Source organism: Anticarsia gemmatalis, chromosome 13 (genome assembly GCF_050436995.1).
Source record: "Anticarsia gemmatalis isolate Benzon Research Colony breed Stoneville strain chromosome 13, ilAntGemm2 primary, whole genome shotgun sequence".
NCBI lineage: Eukaryota > Metazoa > Arthropoda > Insecta > Lepidoptera > Erebidae > Anticarsia > Anticarsia gemmatalis.
The window spans coordinates 2,768,915-2,788,696 of NC_134757.1; the positions used below are offsets into that span (position 1 = coordinate 2,768,915).

The following is a 19,782-nucleotide window of genomic DNA, read 5'->3' on the forward strand; positions in this document are numbered from 1 at the left end:
TACTTACATGATACAAATTATTACTGAATCTTTTGTTAGTAAGGACCAACGAGAAAAGATCTTAACTGTGTCACTTAATCCAGTTATACCTATATTACCTACTGACCATAGTACCCATACGGCTTACATTTTATACCCCTTTGCAAGGCGCATGTAGAAAAATCTGTGATTATATTGAGATAAAATGTATACTTAACAGTATTTTTTTTAACAAACAAAGTTTTAAAAAGAAACTTCCAATAACCAGTAACCAAATCGACCAACAAACGACTAGTATTCAAATAAATTAGACCACAGATTCAAAGAACGATCGAACTAAACCGCCCGCAAGTTGTCAGATGTAGTCTAACTTAGTCAGGAGAGGGAATACAAAGTGACAGTCTAAAATCTCGCTACCTAACGAGAGATGTTTCCAGGAAACCTTAGAACTTTAGTGCTTTTTGGATTTAGTATTAATGTACTTCCTTTAAAAACTTGTATTTTGGGCTTTAGACGGTAATATCCGTTTTATAAGAAAGTTTGACTTATGTTTTGTATAAGAAAATAATATATTTTGACGGTAACTTCGCATTAATACATAGTTTATAAGAAAATCGTTTCCCGTGTCTGTTCCTATGTCTGGAAAAGTTGTAAAGGTTTTTTTATCCGGGCGATGTCGAGGCGGGCCGCTAGTTAAACATAAATTGAAAAGTGCCTAAATGAGTGCCTAGATATTATTTATTATTTACACAAGAATATTTAAAAGTTCTTCTCTTTTTTTATTTAGATTTTATGTACATTAGGTAATATAATTAAGTTCAAAAATTGAAATTAAAATACATATAGATTAATTAACTGCCAGCTTTAGAACAGACACTCTACGCAAGGGGCAGAAAATGGTATTAATGTTCGTCTCTCCAAGTCAAAATGTTTCTTTATTCCATTCATACAGCGAGAGGTATAAACGCGAGCCTTCAGAATCAGATCTACCTTTAACAATACTGTCGCGAGTTCAGTAATTGAATTTTGATATCGGACCCCTACTGTGTAAGGGGGGAAAAAGAGAAAATTTCCATATTAGGTCAACTTTAGGGGGAGAATAAAAGCATAAAAATATACTATTGATTTCTTTGCTTTTGATTTCTTTTCTTGGTCCATATTTCAGAGTCTATTAGGTCACTCTATTTTCTCTTAGGTGTATAACATAGAAATATAATAATATTTTTGACTTTCGAAAATTTGCAATCACAATATCTATAGATTTTATCAAGTTCAGAAAGGCGCCATTATTTGTTTAGTTCTGTCCTACAAGGTTTTTTCTTAGATTGCCAGAAGTTGGAGTTCTAGTTGTGTGTTAGTTGTAAATAAATTTTCAGTTAAACTATTTTATCCTAAATTGATTAATTTTATTCGACATACATAAATGTAAACAAAAAGTAAGTTAAAAAGTAAACTGTAGTTATTTTAGTTTATACTAACTGTACCTATTTAGTTATCTACAAAAAAATATGGAGAAAAAACAAAAATAAATTTCTCGGAAGTTAAAATGGAATATTCGTAATGTTGAAAACCATTCAAGTATTAACTTTCTTCAATTTCAAGGCCTCACTTAGTATATCAAAGTGGTTTCAGTAAATTTTGGGACGTACTCGAAACGGATCCTAAAAGTTTCGGGTTCTAAAGTTTGTAGGTCAGGAAAAGTCTTGGAATATTTTGGTAATGCCGATTGTTCAGTGATCAAAGAATTCTTTGAAATATTGAGTAACTAGCGGACTCGTGGTTCCTCTTGCTTACAAACTTGCTTTTCCCTTTAAACCTCTTACTGTTTTTTACAATAATAAATTATACCCATGCTAATTTTCAATAAAAATCGTCAACTGCTTAACAGTAAAATTATATCATATATTATCAGCCTAGCCCTTCTTCCCACTATGTTGGAGTCGGCTTACAGTCTCACCGGATGCAGCTGGATACCAGTATTTTACATGGAGCGACTGCCTATCGGACTTCCACAACCCAGTTGCCTGGGCTATAACACGATACCCTTCGATAATTGTATGATATTTAATATCAGACAAAATTTCACATGTATGCATATTACATATTAGTATAGTCAAATCAGAAACAAGAATTGCTAGATTACATTTTCAAACCTCTCATAAACGATTTATCTAAATGTCAAAATATAAGTTTTTAAAATTCATATGTCATTGTGTTCAGAAGCATTTGTTTCGAACTGTTATCATTTTTTAAGCCTATTGAGATTTTCATCCCACATTTACTAATTCGCAACTTCCGTTAAACGTCGTGCTCAATGGATACAGTTGATACATTATTACACGATTCAAAGAAAAAATATATTTTATTTATTTCATTGTAGATTTATTGACAGGAAATAATCATTCTTTCTAGTTTATTCGAATATCTTAATACATCATATCGCTTTAGTTGTTGAAAAAATAATTTTCATATTTCGAGAGCAGGAAGGAATTAGATTTTTTTTTATCACTACGATAGATTTAGCATAAAACCACTGATTAACGCATCGAGCGTACTAGTTAGCACATAAGTTGATTTTAAATGTCAATCCCTCGACACTTTACAGTACCGAGTATAGAAAATCACGCTAGTAGATTAATAATCTTGTACCTCTAAAAGGCCTCTTAGTTTATTCTGGAACGAGTGGACTCTTATACTAGTAATTGTAGAAAGTCCGCAAATTGATAAAACTTAATTTTGGAAATGGAATTTCTTTGTTTATTCTTAGCAACAATCTTTCGATTCGCAAAGTGACCTAAATTGTCTTCCAATTGCCATACTTAAGGGCATAATCGAAAGCGATTTGTGACTGATTATATCATTTTCTTTACTAGACTTTGCAAAGAATATTGTTTGGGATTTCTCAGTCAATCTATCAGTCTATGGCCTTATTTTAGTACTGGACATAGGCTTCTTTAGATTGATTAAGGTAATATTTTCAACGATGAAAAAACAAACGAAAGATTTTCGCCTCCAGAAAAAATACTCTATAAAAATATTTTTGCTTTTATAAGATCGTAAATTTATTAATCTATAGATGTAATGTAATGTAATTTTTAACAGTAGTTTTATTAAAGAAGAGCATGGTTTCCTAGAAATATTATATACAGATAGTTAAATAAAAAATCTGTTAAGTTTTACCATGTAGTTAAATTGCTCGAAGTAATTATTTGTAATGGTGTAAATTTCGTTAAAATTTAAATAGTGAAGTAGTTTTTGTCGTCTCCTGTAGTTGAAATTGGTTGATAAGTAAAAAATCTACATGATGTCTGTGTAGTGATGTGGCCACACTTACCGTCCGCTGAATCGCAGATGATGATGTTCTACTGCTAAAACAAACTACAATCTTTAACGCAGATGACTCATGACAAAAACCTTTGGCAATGATTTTTATTCAAACAGATTTTGCAGTAACGCTTGCAGACTGCGCGAGCGCCAAGCTACGCTTAAAAGCTTCGCTGCGCTTATCAGACAAGTAGTTATTAAACTATTAAGCGCGCTTATCGCTCGCACAATCCGTGAGCGTGTCTATAAAACCATTTCAAAAGTTGTGATCAAATTTTCCACCTTGGATTTAGTTTCGAACTTTCATCAGATACTAATGTAGGAACGTGGTCTTTGAACTAAGTAGTGATCCATTATGATAAAGGTATGTTTGCGTGGCTTCTGTTATCTAGTAAGCGTGATCTATAAATGGCTCCAATTCTCTATATCTTAGAATAGAATTTGTTACTGCTATTCAGCTGTAATGTCCCATAAATATTACTATAGGAGCATGAATGTGGGCTGATTACAGTGAGTAGGGCTTTGTTTTCTATGTGTTTTTCTTTAGTATATTTTTATTGCCACTACTCTTTTCTATATGTGAATGGAACTGATATCAGTGTAGATGTCTGAATTCGCTATTCATCTGAGAAACTTTGATCACAAGTTATTCCATAAGGAGCGATTTTAGAATTGACCCAGAATTGGTTTTGGATTCAGAAGAGTATATGAAAATTGTAATGACTGTATATATGCACGCATTGACGTTCTATTACCTTCATTTCACATTTCAAATAAGTATATTACAATAATTATTCAAATACTCTTGCAAATTAATCGTTTAACCGCCATGGTCGGCTATACTCGACTTGCACTTTCTGATGTCGAGTATAGCCGCGGCAGTCAAAAGGTTAAACCGCTCATTATTAGTCAGTATAAAAATCATTGCCGACCAAAACGAACCAAACCAAACATTCGACATGTAGAATGGGCAGGCGTGATAAAGCATTTACTTTCATTACCTGACTTACACTCCTAAAGCTACTGGTGCTAGCGCTCCGAGCCTGCAAGAAGAAACATTCGTTCCTATACACTAGCACATACAGCTTTTGTTACGACGACCAAAAAGATTGACATGCTGTTTGCGCAAGCTGTTGTCGACGTTGTAAAACGGTCAGCGCTTTGAAAAATAACGCCCTAATGACTCCCGTTTGATTTAACGGCGATCTCCAAAACGTATTGTATTTTTTGTATTGATAAATTGCTGTTTGTTCCCTTTTGTGTTAATAAAAAAGTTGGCGAGTGTGAATTTTGACGAATATCGGTAATTTTGTTTTCAAATGCCTCTGTCAGATTGATTGATGCTTCGAAATTATCAAAAGATATTATATTTTGTTGTTTCAAATTCTTGCTCGTTAGTCTAAAATATGCTTTGTTGTGTTTCGTGTAAAATATTTTATTATTACTCCCAGCGACTAGAGCTATTTATATTACATTTTTAAGAGTTATTTAATCATAAATTTTTTCATCAACATTTTTCACGGCTGTAGGCATTCTTTAATTTTGTTTGTCAAAAATGAATTCATATATTTCACATACTTTATGTTCTTGAACAAAATCTTTGTTGTATGTTATACGGGCTTTTATTAGGACATTAATGTTCCCACGAAACAGCGTAATTGTCACATTCAGATGATATAGTGAATGAAGCGATACATTTTGGTAAATTTTTCATTTTTTATTTCCCTTAAGGACCGGTAACGATCGTTTTTCTTGTTGAATAGCAATCCCTTCCTTAATTATTTAAATTATAGGTTTTATTAATGTGTTTTCTTGTATAACATAGGCATCACTTTGTAAATGTTATATTCAATTTTCTCATAAAATTGAATATACCTACAGTTTTCCAAGATTTTCACTATTCAAGTTCCAATATCTACTTTATTATTCTGAGTCCAGTTCTAGATTATGAGACATAACAAAAGTCATCCAAAAAATAACCGATCCTAGGCTTAGCAAAAATTCAGTTTTAGTGGAATCTACAAGATATTCTTAGTAGTCTTTAACCGTTCAATTTATTGACGAAAAAAAAACTAGTAGTAACTAGGAGTCATGACCATTTTACTATCTAAACAGCTTGTCAGTGCATCTATGTGCATAGCATTAGAAGAGAGAGACAGAACGTGCGGCATATCTAATCTTGTTGGTCGAGCACACAGGAAACAGAGTTAAAATGTCTTTATGCACAGATATTGAAGCAGGACGCAGAGATTTGAACACAATTTATTGAATTGATTCTTGTTTTCATTTTGTTTCTAGAATGGTCTTTGTTTCTTTTAATCATATTCTTTGTTTCATTATATTTCGAGAAAGATGTTTGTTTCTTTTTAATCATATTCTTTGGTTCATGGTTTGGTTATCTTTACCAACCATTTTTTTTATCTTACTATTTTGAATAAGATGATCGTAACATAAAATAAAAAATATCTTTACAAGCTTGGTTATATATAAAAAAAAATATTTAGTGTAGAGTAGTTCTCAACAGTGTTCAAAAAACCTTGTCCAGCTTCAAAACACATAACAATTCAATGCAAGCATTTGTTTATTTTGTGTTAGTAAATAGAAATATCGAAAAACAGTGAGTTTGAGTTGTCATGTCGCCAGAGGGAAGCAAGATAGATAGTTTGCAACCAACACATAAGTGACTCTTTACAAAATTTTGTGTAGAAGAAAAATTTAGACTGAAAAAACATTCGTGCGTATCATTTAGCAAGAAAAAGTGCAGTGCTGAATTTCCTTAAAGACATAAAACTCAGTATAGAAAAAAGTTTTCTTAAAATTGAACAATCCAATCATATTACCGAAGAAGTTTTCAGCAAAACACACTTCCTGGTCATAAACAACGCACAGTTCAACAACACGATTAAAAACAAACCAGATAACAAATTACAATTACAAGTACTAGAAGTATAAATACTTATAATCGTAACAATGTAAAGAGCACTGTTCCAACATTTAAAGCGTTTGCCAAGACGATCAGCAACATTTATATACAACAAATAACTGTCACGGTTAAGGCTGATGTCAGTGTGCAAGTTAGCGTTAAAGGTCATTTTTGTGTTACAATATCAGGAACACCTGGAACAAAAACGTTATATACAAAAGAAATTATAACTGCTGAACCGAAAAGTCGGATAGCAGCCAAAATATTCGTAGACGAAGAAATAGTTTGTAACGCTAAATCTAAAATTAAGTCTTAAATTACTTCAGAAGCTTCCGAGTTCGTATAAAATATGTGGAGCGAAGACAATATATCATTTTCCGATATGAAATTCTTGCTAAAGTTTCGAGAGTAAATCCAGTATCATCCGCCTTAAATCGATTTGAATCTTCAATTTTCGAAGAATTCCTCTTAATACGAAGTTTTGGGGGTTCCCTCCGCTCTTCCTTCCGTTCGAATACTTTTTTTTAATATTCATGGGCCGTGAAATATTGTATGGTAAATTAATTTCCTTTTCTTGTAAATTGTTTAGTAATATTACTTCAAAGCCTGTTTTATATTTTTTTATTATAGATTTATTTTTAGCATTTTATATCATAGACATAATCGGATTTTAATTAGTACAGTCAGTCTATTTTTTCGAATATTATTTTGACAGATTGTTAAAACTTGACATATTGATATTATTAAAAATCATGTAAAAGTATTCACTTATTTATTAATATCATAAGCCGTAAATTCAACATTGTTTCTGTTGATCAATAGATATAAATTACGCTTCTCACGGTAAATATTTTATTGGCAGCAAACAATACATATAGAAGGCCTAATATTTGAGTAAAACAAATTGTTTGACACATTTACTTAACCCTTTGAAGTTAAATAAAAGGTACTTTTCCGTCTTTGTCTTTATTATTTAGTGTTTTGATAAGGAGGCCGTAGTTAATTTTTCATTCGTTTTCAATTTACTTTAAGTAGTAACTTATATTAACGTATATATTCCTAGTTACCTATCAATTTTTTTTGGTGTCAAATGTTTCGAAAATATTGCAGTTGATTGAAATAATATAGACATCGCCTAAATGCTGCTATATTTTATCTGCTAATGATACCACTACTGTTCCATCACACATACCATCTTAAACAATTAATCAAATCAGAAAAATAAATAAATCCGTTCCTAGTCAACAACTTGTTCAAACTCAATATGATGAATAATCCCCGAGGCAACAAACCATCATCCTATCATCTGTCACAGTGACCCTAAAAGTCCCTAGACGCCAACCAGCGGTAGACATCAAGCGCCAGTAGGCATCAGGCATCAGTTGATGTCAAGCGCTGATGTCAGCGGCTGACAAACTTACAGACGTTGACTGGATAAGTTTGATTGTTGTTTTCTTTACTTAGTTATATTGTTTGATATGTTTACGTAGAGTTACTGAGTTGTGTACGAAGTTTTGTAACAGAATATGACAGTAAAATGGTAGTTTGGATGACATATTTATTCAGAAAAGCTTTTTGTGTGATGAGTTTTTTTTTGTCAAAGTACAGTGTAATCTAACTCAATAACCTAATTAATTAGAGAACTACTTAAAACCTAATGTTTAAATACCCACTATGACGTCTAAATAACTCATTCACACACAAAAACATCACTGTTAAGTAATTACCAAAATTTAAAAAAGTATCTAATAATTATAATTAACCAACTAACACCACCCAATAGATTCAATATCACTTAAATGAATAAAACTGTATGGATAAATGCATTCGTTCTTCAAAAACACCAGACCAGAAGTCTTATAATTAAAAACGTTTTAATAATCTAGATTAAACGGAACTGATACATAACAAACAAGTACTTAACATTTTCACTACCCACCCTCTCTACATTACGTAAGAAAGAAATATTCTTCGTGAAATCCTAATCTAACTCAAACCCAAATATTCGTAGCATTCCAAACTTTTCTGCACTAAATATTGTTTGCAAAAGCCTAACCTAGCTAAACCCCATATCATTGAACAATCTACTCGATCCAGACAATCATAGTCAGTATTCAGTGAGCACTAATTAAATGTTCCCGGTCAGCAACCGACTCGGCCATCACGTGAACATTGCCTGCTATTGATTGTTCCCGCCCATGTTGCTGGAATGATTGCCTTCATTGGGGAAGGTGAGATAACCTGTGTTTTGGACTATACAGACGTTTAGTGGAAAATATATCTATTACTGGTCCTAAAGTTAAAAAAAGAACAATCGTTTTCAGAGTAAAAACATTTACATGTTAAGCCGTATTATAATTGTAGTTCATAAAAGACCTGTGTTTTACTAAGGTATGTACATTGGGTAAGGTAAGGTACAAAGAACAGAATCATTTTAGTAGCCATGTCATATCCTAAGTAACGATTAAGTGTTCTTTAAAGTACAGAATCATTTAAGTAGCCAATAGCCGCCAATAGGATATATTACACAGGACTTGAATATTGCGACCATAAAATAATATGTAAAACTTGTTTGTACAAATTGCAGTCTTAAAGAAATCTTCGACATTTGTAAATTTAAAACTCACTATTAACTTTTTGCCTATTGAATTACCTCCAAAAGCCCCTCTTACATCATACCCAATCCTCATATTTCCTAAAAAACATGACCAAACATCATTGATCGATATGTATTACACCAAATCTTATTCCGTCAGCTTCAATACAATATATCCAGCAGACGGCTTTCTCAGCAACTAGGTCAAAACTCAGATATGTAATAACAGTTGCTACGTCCATTATCTAGACTTTAATCTTAGCTTCAGTTCCGTTCTCTCATCCGTCACGATATAGCTGGACGCTAGCTGTCAGCAGATCTCAAATGCCACTGGATGTGACATCCGGAGCTGCGCTAGGAAGTCTCACGATTATACGGTATTAAACTTTAGATTGGAATGAAGTTTTAGTTTTCGAGTTATTTGGATATGTAAATTGTTAGGAAAATGATAGGTTGAGGATGATGAAGTTATGAAAATATTGATTTAGAGACGCCCATAGCCATTTGCGCACACCGGTCGGTAAACGATTTGTGGGATAAGCAAACCTTGGCGCGGTTATTCTATAGATGGATGACCGCATAGTGGTATTTAAAGTGGTTGTTGTCAAATAAGGTAACAGTTATTAAACCACGTCAACGGCCTTCGGGCGGCTTGAACAACTTTGATTGACTGCTAACGATTAGAAGAAGAATTGATTTTTTTTTGAAGTTGCAAAACAGCTTCATATACAGCACTATTCGTCCGAAAATGACTCAAAAAAAAAACTGGAGAAAACACTGGAGAAGAACTGGAGAAAAAACTGGAAAAAACAATTTAATATGGTAATATAAAATACCATATTAAATTGTCTCATAGCGTGTGAATACGTAGCAGTACAAAGCGTAATGAGCCATGTAAAACAAACGTGTGCCTGATTTATAACCTACAAACTAGAACCATTACTATAATTATTACTTTGATTCATGACTCGTTCCAGACACGCTAAACACGAAAAAATATAATAATCGTGTTAGGCATGTTATTATAATCACTGACAAAAATACTAACTAGCATTTTACTTTTTCGAATAATTTAAATAAATAATACAAACGGTTACAACAATTATTGTCCCGCTACTAGGCAAGGGTCTCCTCTCATAATGAGATGAGGGTTAGATCCTGAGTCCACCACGACTACTTGCGGAACTTTGCATTCCTAAAATGATTTCAGTTAGAAACGTTTATTCATGACCATAATAAATGTGTAGTTGCCATCCAAAAACATGAAACTGTAATTAAGTAAAAATTAAGTAAGTTCAATAAAAAATAACAGTATTAAAAGATGTTTAATAAATAAATAGCAATGAAACGATCTTGATCCTAAAAAAATATTTGCTTCCGATCTCCACTAAATCTCAGTAATCAGTTGGAATCCCTCGATACAACATTGTAACATGAACTTAAATCCGTATTAATTGGCGTGATACATCACTAGATCCCTTCAGGAAACTAGGTCAAACGGGACCTCGGTTGATCTATGTTCCGTAGTGATTACGATATCAGATTTAATCTTAATTACTATTTGTTGAAGAATGAGTGTAAATAAAATAAGTTTGTATGATATAAAGTTAAAGAATTGTAGATTAAAAACTTATTTTTTGAGTTTAATAATGTTTAGATAAATTAATAAATATCATTGGACAATTCACTCACGGTCATGTTATCCTTTCATCATGTTTTCATTCCTAACTAAGCAGAGTTTTGGTTACTAAATGACTGATTAACCTACTTATATACTTCTAAATACATACTAATATATGTAAATAAATCGAATCAATAGGATCAAAATTCCTTTGGGAATGAAATCACCGGGACAAAATGGTACTACACCCGGACGAAGTCGGGCCAGTCCGCTAGTTATTCATATAATCCAAAAAGTCTTTATTGTAAATTATGTGTTTAATAAATTGTATTTGCTCACATTCCTTTTAAACTATTACATAAGTACCATGTAACCTAGTGAATTAATTAGCAAGCTTATTTCGCTGGCAAGGCAAAGACGATCAGCGTCGTAAGTCATGTCACTGTCATAAGACTGACATATTGATGATACAAGAGATTAACATGGACCGTGCAGCTGTGGGCTGAAGAGTAATATGTAACTGCTGTCGAGTAACTGGTAGTTATTATTGTATTATATGAATAAATAATTAAAAAGAAAGTATACCTATACATGCGTATTTTGGATGAACAGTTTTTTCAATTAAATGTCAAATGAAACAAATTATGATACTATGAAGCGATTTTCTACCATTGCCGAGTGTGAACAAACTTTATTCTAAATTGCTAAACGAGTCCTAAAACGCGATGGGAATTTATAGGTTACAGGTAAGTTTCCCTAAAAGTACTGTAGAATTCACCCGCGAGCAAATGTTAGTCGGTTGAAACGTCAGGGAATAAATTAATAAGGTAAATAATAATTGTAAACTATAAAAAAATATGGCAATCAAGTGTTATATATACGAGCCACAATAGTTTATTAACTTATCGAATAACTATCGGGCATTTTTGGGTACAAATCTGATGAGCGCTTCTCGTAAGTTATAAGTTCAAAGTAAAAATGTTTTGTCAAATTCTCGATATAAAAGCGATACGATAGTGCCGAGTGTACAAAATCTCGCTCCAGCATCATAAGTCATGTCACTGTCATAGCACTGACATATTGATGACGTCAGAGATTAACGTGACGTGTCCGCACAGTTGCTGAACACGATATGTAAAGCTGTGAGCTTAAATAACTAACTAATGAAGTATTTCATATACGTGGGATTTAACAGATAGAGGTTATTGCCTAGACTACGTTTTTTAAGTAAGAAGATCAGAGTAACGTTTAAGTCTTCTTCGTCTCGCGGTCCGAGTAGAATAGTTAGGGTCCCAGGATTCCTCAATTACTATTTAGAATTTGGAAGGGTTAGCAAGTTATACACGCATTGTATAAGGTAGTAGAGGCGCCCATAGCAATGTCCGTTTCGGAGAGCACGTCAAAACTCCGTCCCGATTGTTGTCTATTTCGATAACAGCAGAGGAAAGATTGAATAAAGGATAAAATGACTAAGAAAGCCGCGTGTATACAAAAAGTATTGATGCGGTATTGCTCAACTGTGTAAGGAAAAAAATCTTACTATTATCTTATTCTGTTACCTAGTGTGTGGATGAATTACACTTTTTGTTAATACGCCCAAAGGGACTTACAAAAGGTGAAAGAAGAAGTTTTCTCTGCGCATAAATCGTTGTATTGTGATTACAAGCCGCGATAGTTTAAATTTTTTTTATCATACTTTCTTTATAATTGCTTCCACTATTCCATACACCAGCTGCATACCGTCACTCTCATATAAAATCAGTGTGTATCACGCCATAAGGTCACAGGCGAAGGTGTGTGCTCGCGAGGTCGGAAGCGCGGCCTCCGCTGACGGATATTGGGCGGACGTCGCACGGAACTGCTAATAAGTGAACACGCTGTAACGCGAGTTTTTGTACACACTCTGTATGTGAAGTAGTTTGTATGAAGAGACTTGTGTAAATGTTATTTTAAGGAGAGGACGATGGGGCATGTAGAAGGTACCTACTTACAATATAGGAGGGATTAGACAAAGGATCAGGAATGGTCGAAGTATCAGCCAGACATTAATCGGCACCTCCACCCCTAAGATAAGATAAGATATTTACAATGTAATTAATAGAAGGAAAAATCATAGATTTATTATAATAGATACAGGTTAGTTCGGGGATGGTGAAAAGGCTGACGAAATCATAGATTCTCTAGAAACCTAAGTAATTTTTATTGACGTTGTAAGTCTTATGTTTTTTTTTTTATATAGCACCATAAAAAATATAAACACACTCATATTAACTTGCAACTTAAGGTTATTTGAATGGAATAATTAAATATATTATCAGAAAAAAAATACGTCAACGAAATACATTCTTCATCTAATCTAAATTTAAATGTGAAGACTCCTAACCTTTAATTTTCAATCGCGTTTAAGACCCGTAGCATTATAATACTATGTGTATAAGTCGCGAGAGTTTAAAATCGTTGATTGTTTGTTTGTCGTATGGGTAGTGGTCAACCTAGTGTCAAAGTTGTTTAAGCCGCCCGAGAGGCCTTTGACGTGGCTTTACGACTGTTATCTTAGTAGACAACAACCGGGACCAACTTTTTACGTGCCCACCGAAGTACGAAGATGCCCAGCTCAATGCCACTAAGCGGTCACCCATCTATGGAACGGCCGCGCCGAAGGCTGCTTAACCCACAGATCGTTTACCGACCGGTGAGCGCAACTGGCTACGGGCGCTAAATATCGTTAACTCAACAAGAGTCAAATATCTATGGATTATGGTTTACGCCTATTGTGACATTGTTTGAACTGCCAAACAACGTCACAATAGGCATGAACCATAATCCAAGGATCCCATACATATTGAGCTGAAATAAGCCGATGAATATGCAAGAGAAATAAAAATAGTTGTTATCGCGGAACAAACAGGAAAAACGCCGAAGGTCTTATCTCAAGGTCCCTTTTGTTTGTCCCTGAAGGGCTTTGGAACCTTCCCCCTTTTCCTTCCTATAAGTTAAAGTACTTAGATGTATTTAGCTCTTGATCTTCGGATTAGATGATATTGTTTTGTGTTAGAGGAGTGTATTTTTAGATGGATTGCTTTTGTTAATTGTATTTATACTTATAGATAATATAATATAGTTTCACGGCTTAAGATGAGTGTTGGTTAAACTATCTGATGTTTAGATAAAGTGACATGAATGTTTGCAAAGAAATCTGTAAATATACCGTTTGATAAGCTCAGCAATTTAATTGGTGTCAAAAGCAAAGGTGTTTATTGCCAAAAACATGCCTAAACAGACTAGCAAATATATTATGAGCAAATGTATTTAGCACCTTTGTCTAATCATCTCTTTGTTATGATCTCCCCAAATGTGAGAAAATTAACCTACTTTAATTAAGCGAATGTAAATTTAAGTTATTAACTTAGTCGATAGACCATCAAATCTTTTGAGTGAGTGCTTCTCTATTCAAAACTTAGGATGACTTTTTACACAAAGAAATAAAATAATAAAAAAATATCTTGAGGAGATTTTATATGACTTCTAGAAGAAAAAAATCCTATACATACTCGATACATGTATGTTATTTTACTCATCTTATTGTTCAAGCTTTCATAGGAAGCCGATACTCAATAACTATTGAGATATTGTTCGTATTGCGATGTTCACAAATATTGGCAGCTTACACAAGTAGGTCGGTTCCGGGTTCGAGTTCCGAGCAAATAAATATAACGTTCAAGCGTTCAGGATACAGGATATTACGTCATCTTACCCAATGGACAAAGAAATATATTGTTATTTATATAATTACTGGCTTATTTCTACGGTTAAATCCGTATTATATTTGATAGTCTACCAACTTAGGAGAGACCCTTGTATGCAAGGTTCAATACATTTATTACTCTAACTAACATTAAGTTTTAATTTCCGGTATTATCAAACAAAAAACTTTGAGCAAAATTCAATATTAAAGAACGTTTAGTAAAAATAATAAAAACAAATATAAAAATTTTAAATCTACAGGAGTATGCAAATGTTTTTGGAATTGTAATATTTGCTCCTGGATATTGAATTGACGTCCTTCGAATAGACATTGTAAAAAAACCGACGACTGTTTTAAACGGACAAATATTAGTACCGTGTTTGGAATCAAACCCACGACTTAATCATCTGGTTAACACTATAACACCTTGGCTACGGTACCTTGGATACCTCTTATAATAAGTATAGATTATGACAGACCATGTAAACGGATTTATGTAAAACTGGGTGAAGAAGCCATAACACAGCAGCGGCTTTATCTTTGTAAATCTCAGCTTACTATAATAAAGTTATCTCTCGCAAATCTAGTAGTAAGTTGGCACCTTTCACTCAAGTGGTCGCAGGTTCAAACCCAAAGCAACACACCAATGACTTTTCGAAGTTATGTGTGTATTAGAAATACTTAGCAGTTGCTCTAACGGTGAAGGAAAACATCGTGATGAAACCTTATTTTAACCCATTAATATCCCACTGCTGGGCAAGGTTCTCGTCCCGTAAAGAAGGAGGGGTTAGACCTTGAGCCTACCACGCTTCTCTAAACATCCAAAATACTACCTTACAACTAAAAAACCAACTGAATTTGCAATTTTCAAACGGTTTCGAAAAGCAGCGTAGATTTTTCGCTTGCCGCAATCAATACAGTCCGGTCGTCCGGTCCACTAGCGATTATACGCCTCAACTTGCGATTCCCAAAGGCTTCAGTTGGCTGAAATGTACGGATTCATTTACGTTTGAAATCTGATTTGAATGAGACAATTGATCTATAGGTTGTCTTGTTTTTAGAAAGTTTGTAAGTATAAACAGTTTTGAGGAGTTTTGAGAACATAATTTTTTCTGCCTTTACAAGTACAGTATAATAAATGTTTTTCTCACAACTTAACAGACCTTCCGAAACACGGTATGACCACCCACCCATCCACTGTACAAATATGTAAAATGGCCACCCATCCACTAACCAACCTCGGCAAGCGTAGCTTAACCTGAGAGACCGTTCCGCGCGGCTCAGTATTTAATAGACAAACTCGCGATGAGGGCTCCATCGCATGTGGGGAGTGGGGCTCTTAGCTTTGAACTTTGATGTTTCTCTGAATGACACCCACACGTTATCGGGAAACAAATGGTCTTAATTTACTTTCGTTCAATGATTCCTGTTCTAAGAATAACACTCTCGTGATAAACGTCGTTACGGAACTAATATACTCTTAGCATTTTCATGAACGGTTAGCGTCAAAAATATATCAACACTGACGCTTCTTCAAAAGCATTTTAATAAATGTAAGTATTTTATATACATTTTATAACAGCTATTCTCAATCCTCATTTTGGCTAGCGTGGGGAGCTCAATGCATAAATCCTCATTCATTTCCGTAAGAGACCCATGCCCATCCATGAAGGCATGCAAAGTCCCTAACTTCACTTGGTCAGCGTAGTCAACTCAAGGCCTAAATCCTACCTCATTACGAGAGGAGATCCTTGCCCAGCAGTGGGACAGTAATGGGTTATATTTATTTTTAATGCTTCAGTCAATCTGGAAGCCATCGCCAAAACATAATACTAAATCGCAGATTAAATATGCACAATCAATAAATCCAAAATTAAACCAAACCACTAAAACTACAAGACAAATCCATAGCTTCACAGATAACAAGGGAAAACCATTATAGGTGGAAACTCGTTAAAGTTTTTAATGATTTCCTATTCTGAGATTGAACAAGCAAGTTAACGCCGAGGCCGCCTGTTACACCGCAACGTAACTTTTAGGCAAACTTGAAACTTTTTAATCAGTATGCTAATTCGTGTAACAAGTTTTAAGCCCTACGGAATTTGGGGTGAGCTAAATATAGTCTTTTGATGTATTGTGGAGTTACTAAATGATGTATATTGACTTAAATTGAGCCTTTATTTTTGACAAACGATTCAAATACATCGTTGAAGTATTTATTTTTGTATGTATTAAACTAATATGTCAAATAATCCCCACTGCTTGTGGGGATTTATGGGAATATTTTCGGAGTGTGTTTCGGATAAATTGAGAGCACTAATATGTAGTTACTTATAATTCTAACGATATAGTGAGATCTCGTATTAAAGTATTTACTTTCCGAAAAACACACTACATTTTTATTTATCGAGTAGAATAGATTCAATTAATTTGATGTACATACCTATCTTTAAAATAGGCTTCTAATATTATATTTAAATTAATCTTTGAAATTAATTCTGGAATTCCCTTTACCTACACCGGGAAATTTCGAAAGAGTTACTACTGTTTCAAAGCAAAAAAATCTAGCTGCTTCTGTAGAAAACATTAAGAACGTGAACAAAAAGCAATGCACTGAGCATAATAGGTAGCTCGAATTGAAAGAACTCTATTTGCACTGACAAACAGCTGGCCGAAAAGAACTGCACTAAAGAGACAAACGCTACAGGGACACAAAGAATTCAAATTCAAAAAACCGACCAAGTGCTAGTTGGACTCGCGGACGAGGGGTTCCGTACCAAAAAATATGAAAAAAAACACGTTTATTGCATGGGGACCCCCATTAATATATGTTTTTAAATTTTTTCGTATTTGTTTTTATAGCGGCAGCGGAAATACATCATTTGTGAAAATTTCAGCCATCATGGTCTATGAAATAAAGCCTGGAGACAGACAAAAAGACAGACAGTCAGATAGACAGCGGAGGCTTAGTAATAAGGTCCCGTTTTACCCTTTGGGTACGGAACTCTAAAAACGAACGAAAGTCTTTTAAAAATAAAACCTAACTTCATTCTCTACGGTATAAAGGGCGTCCTATTTATCCCTGAAGTTCGACGCGGCTTAATGAGCAATTTCCGAACGAAACGTACTAATGAACCGTTCTGAAATACACTCAGAGCCACATTCGCTTTTTACGATTTAAACATCCACAGATTGGTATCAAAAGTGCTGGAAACTTTTTTAGATCGATAAAAAGGTCAAGCATTAAGTTTTATAGGTATAATAACTAGGAATGGTTGGCGGGTTCGCTCATAATTTTTATTTTCAATGTTAACTGCTAACCAATCTTTGCGTAGATCGTTTGATTTTGTATAAAAAACTAATATCTCAAAGTTAATGTCCTAGGTTTTATACTTGCCTATAGTGCACGTATTTTTCGTTTGACTATTGATGTGCTCTTTTCTTTAAGGTCAAAAATTATAGCTAAATACCAAATAATTTAATAGCTTAGGACCCAATTTTCTAGTTTTTCTCACCTTTCCTCAGACTTTACTATAATTCGACTGGCTCTTATTTGCATTTGTACAAGCTGATAATAATGCTGACCTTTTTTAAACCTAACTAATAGAATATCATACTCCTTCAAAATAAACATCAATCTTTATTAACTTTTTGACTAACCGTATTCTACTCATAACATACAAAAGCCTAAAACAGAAACAATATTGAACTATTTTGGTCATAATTTAATTAACAATATTATTATAAATACTCTCAAATTATTATTAAACAATGTCAAGTTATACAAAATCTGTCAAAATGGAATTTGTACTCAAATATTAGCATCGAAATGCTGAAATAACTCATCTCATGTTTGAAATAACTCAAAACTTTGAGTTTGTTTTGTTTAATGTTAGTCTGACTGTACTAGTGCACTCTTAATAATTAATTATTTGCTTGCTTGATTAGATTAACCGTTGGTAAACACATCTGCTTGCTCTGCAAACAAACTGTTTATTTATAACAATTAAATTAGCAGAAATATTATTTTGCAATAGCATGTTATACATTTTTTTATTACAGTGAAACTTGTTAACTTTGCTCTGTATATAATTTATGCTTGTCACATAATATAAGGAATTATTATTAAGGATAATTATTATTTATTAATTTCACAATTTTATTAACACACTTTAACCTGCGCGTCCCCTCCATCAGAATCAAAACGTACGCAGCGTACGGACCGTAAGGTTTTTTCACTTTGTATTAATTTATATGGCACCGAAAAGCCTATTCAGTGGACGCAGTACCATAGGAGATTAATACAAAGCAACAAATCCTTACTGTCCGTACGCTCCGATCTAACGCAGTGAACACGCGACTTTACTTTTGAATTCTTGGCAAAGTTGTCAAGTCTATAAAAACTATTTATCAGTGGTCAAAACACAGGCATCACTTTTTACTTTTATCTTTAATATAAATATTAATAACGTTTTTCGTTATATCGCGTAAAAAATATTTAAGAATGTACAAAATACCTTGCTTCTGTTTCTCGGGTCCCTGAAGTCTTCCTTCGAAGCCTTACGCCTCTTGTCTTTCAATATCATACGAGCCGCTGCGAACGCCATTTTGAACTTCAATAAACGCCTTTTTGTCTCACCAGCCACTCTCACTTTACACGTGACTAAACTTTACTATCACTTTACACTTCAGGAGTGACTAACTTTAGGACTCACTTTAGTAGTGACTCACTTTAGGGTTAGAACGCAATCACAGACTTTGACTTAAATTGACGAATTTAATTGCTTTTTTATTGACTTTTAACACTACTATTCTAATTAATTAGGCTTGATTAATTAACGTTTTTTAAACTTAACAGTTTATTGCATCCTTCGTTGTTATATTTAACAACAGTTATTTTCGACTAATTATTTATAACACTATAATTGAACGAATTTAATTGAAGGTTACACTTAACCTGAAAGTTAGAAGGGCATGGTTCCTTGAATTATTGCCGATGTGTTGTTACGTGAGTATTTTAGGCAGTAAATACATTCTATGAAAATATCTTTTTTTTTTCATTAATTTCGTGATTTTTTTTAGTTACAAATATATTACGACTTGATTACCAATTAATATATAAAAAAATGCTTTTGTTGTATCTGCTAAGCAGCGTTAAAAATGACTGGTAGTAGCCGGTAAAACACAGATTTATTTTGTAAAAAATAACATATCCCAACATAAACTAGATGCCTATTGTAACCAAACCTAAATAAATAAAAAACAAATAAGACATTAAAAAAAGTTTTTCTTAAAACAAATCTAGCCAGTAATTTTGACATAAATCTAAAAACAGATAACAAAAGGCACCTAACTTTAGAACAGCTCTCAGTTCGAGATTACATTACGCCGGGTCACAGACTAGATAATGGGTTAGGTAAACTAAGACAGTTGCCTTCAGGTCGATAAATCTAGTGGTATGACGGACAGATCTTCAGAATGTAGGATAAACTTGAGAATGTTTTGTTTAAGTATTTTGTGTGTGTGCAAATTATATATGCCTTTGTATTTAGATTATGTTGGGCGTGCTTGCTAAAGAAGTTTTATTTTGTAAC

General features: G+C 33.4%; 1 protein-coding gene across 5 annotated transcripts in view; it reads right to left on the reverse strand.

Moving 5' to 3' along the window:
- LOC142977735 (neo-calmodulin-like) overlaps nucleotides 1–19,782 on the reverse strand; it is a 248,629-nt gene that overhangs the window by 76,033 nt on the left and 152,814 nt on the right. The window contains exons 2-3 of one of the 5 annotated variants that reach the window (XM_076121812.1): nucleotides 18,706–19,107; nucleotides 4,305–4,346 (exon numbers count right to left, since the gene is read on the reverse strand). The exons of 1 other annotated variant lie outside the window; for it this stretch is intronic. In XM_076121812.1, the coding sequence (XP_075977927.1) occupies nucleotides 4,305–4,346; nucleotides 18,706–18,795 (132 nt within the window). In that variant the 5' untranslated portion in view covers nucleotides 18,796–19,107. Of the gene's footprint in view, nucleotides 1–4,304; nucleotides 4,347–18,705; nucleotides 19,146–19,782 lie in introns of all 5 variants that reach the window. 3 more of the 5 variants (XM_076121811.1, XM_076121814.1, XM_076121813.1) reach the window with 3 other exon arrangements.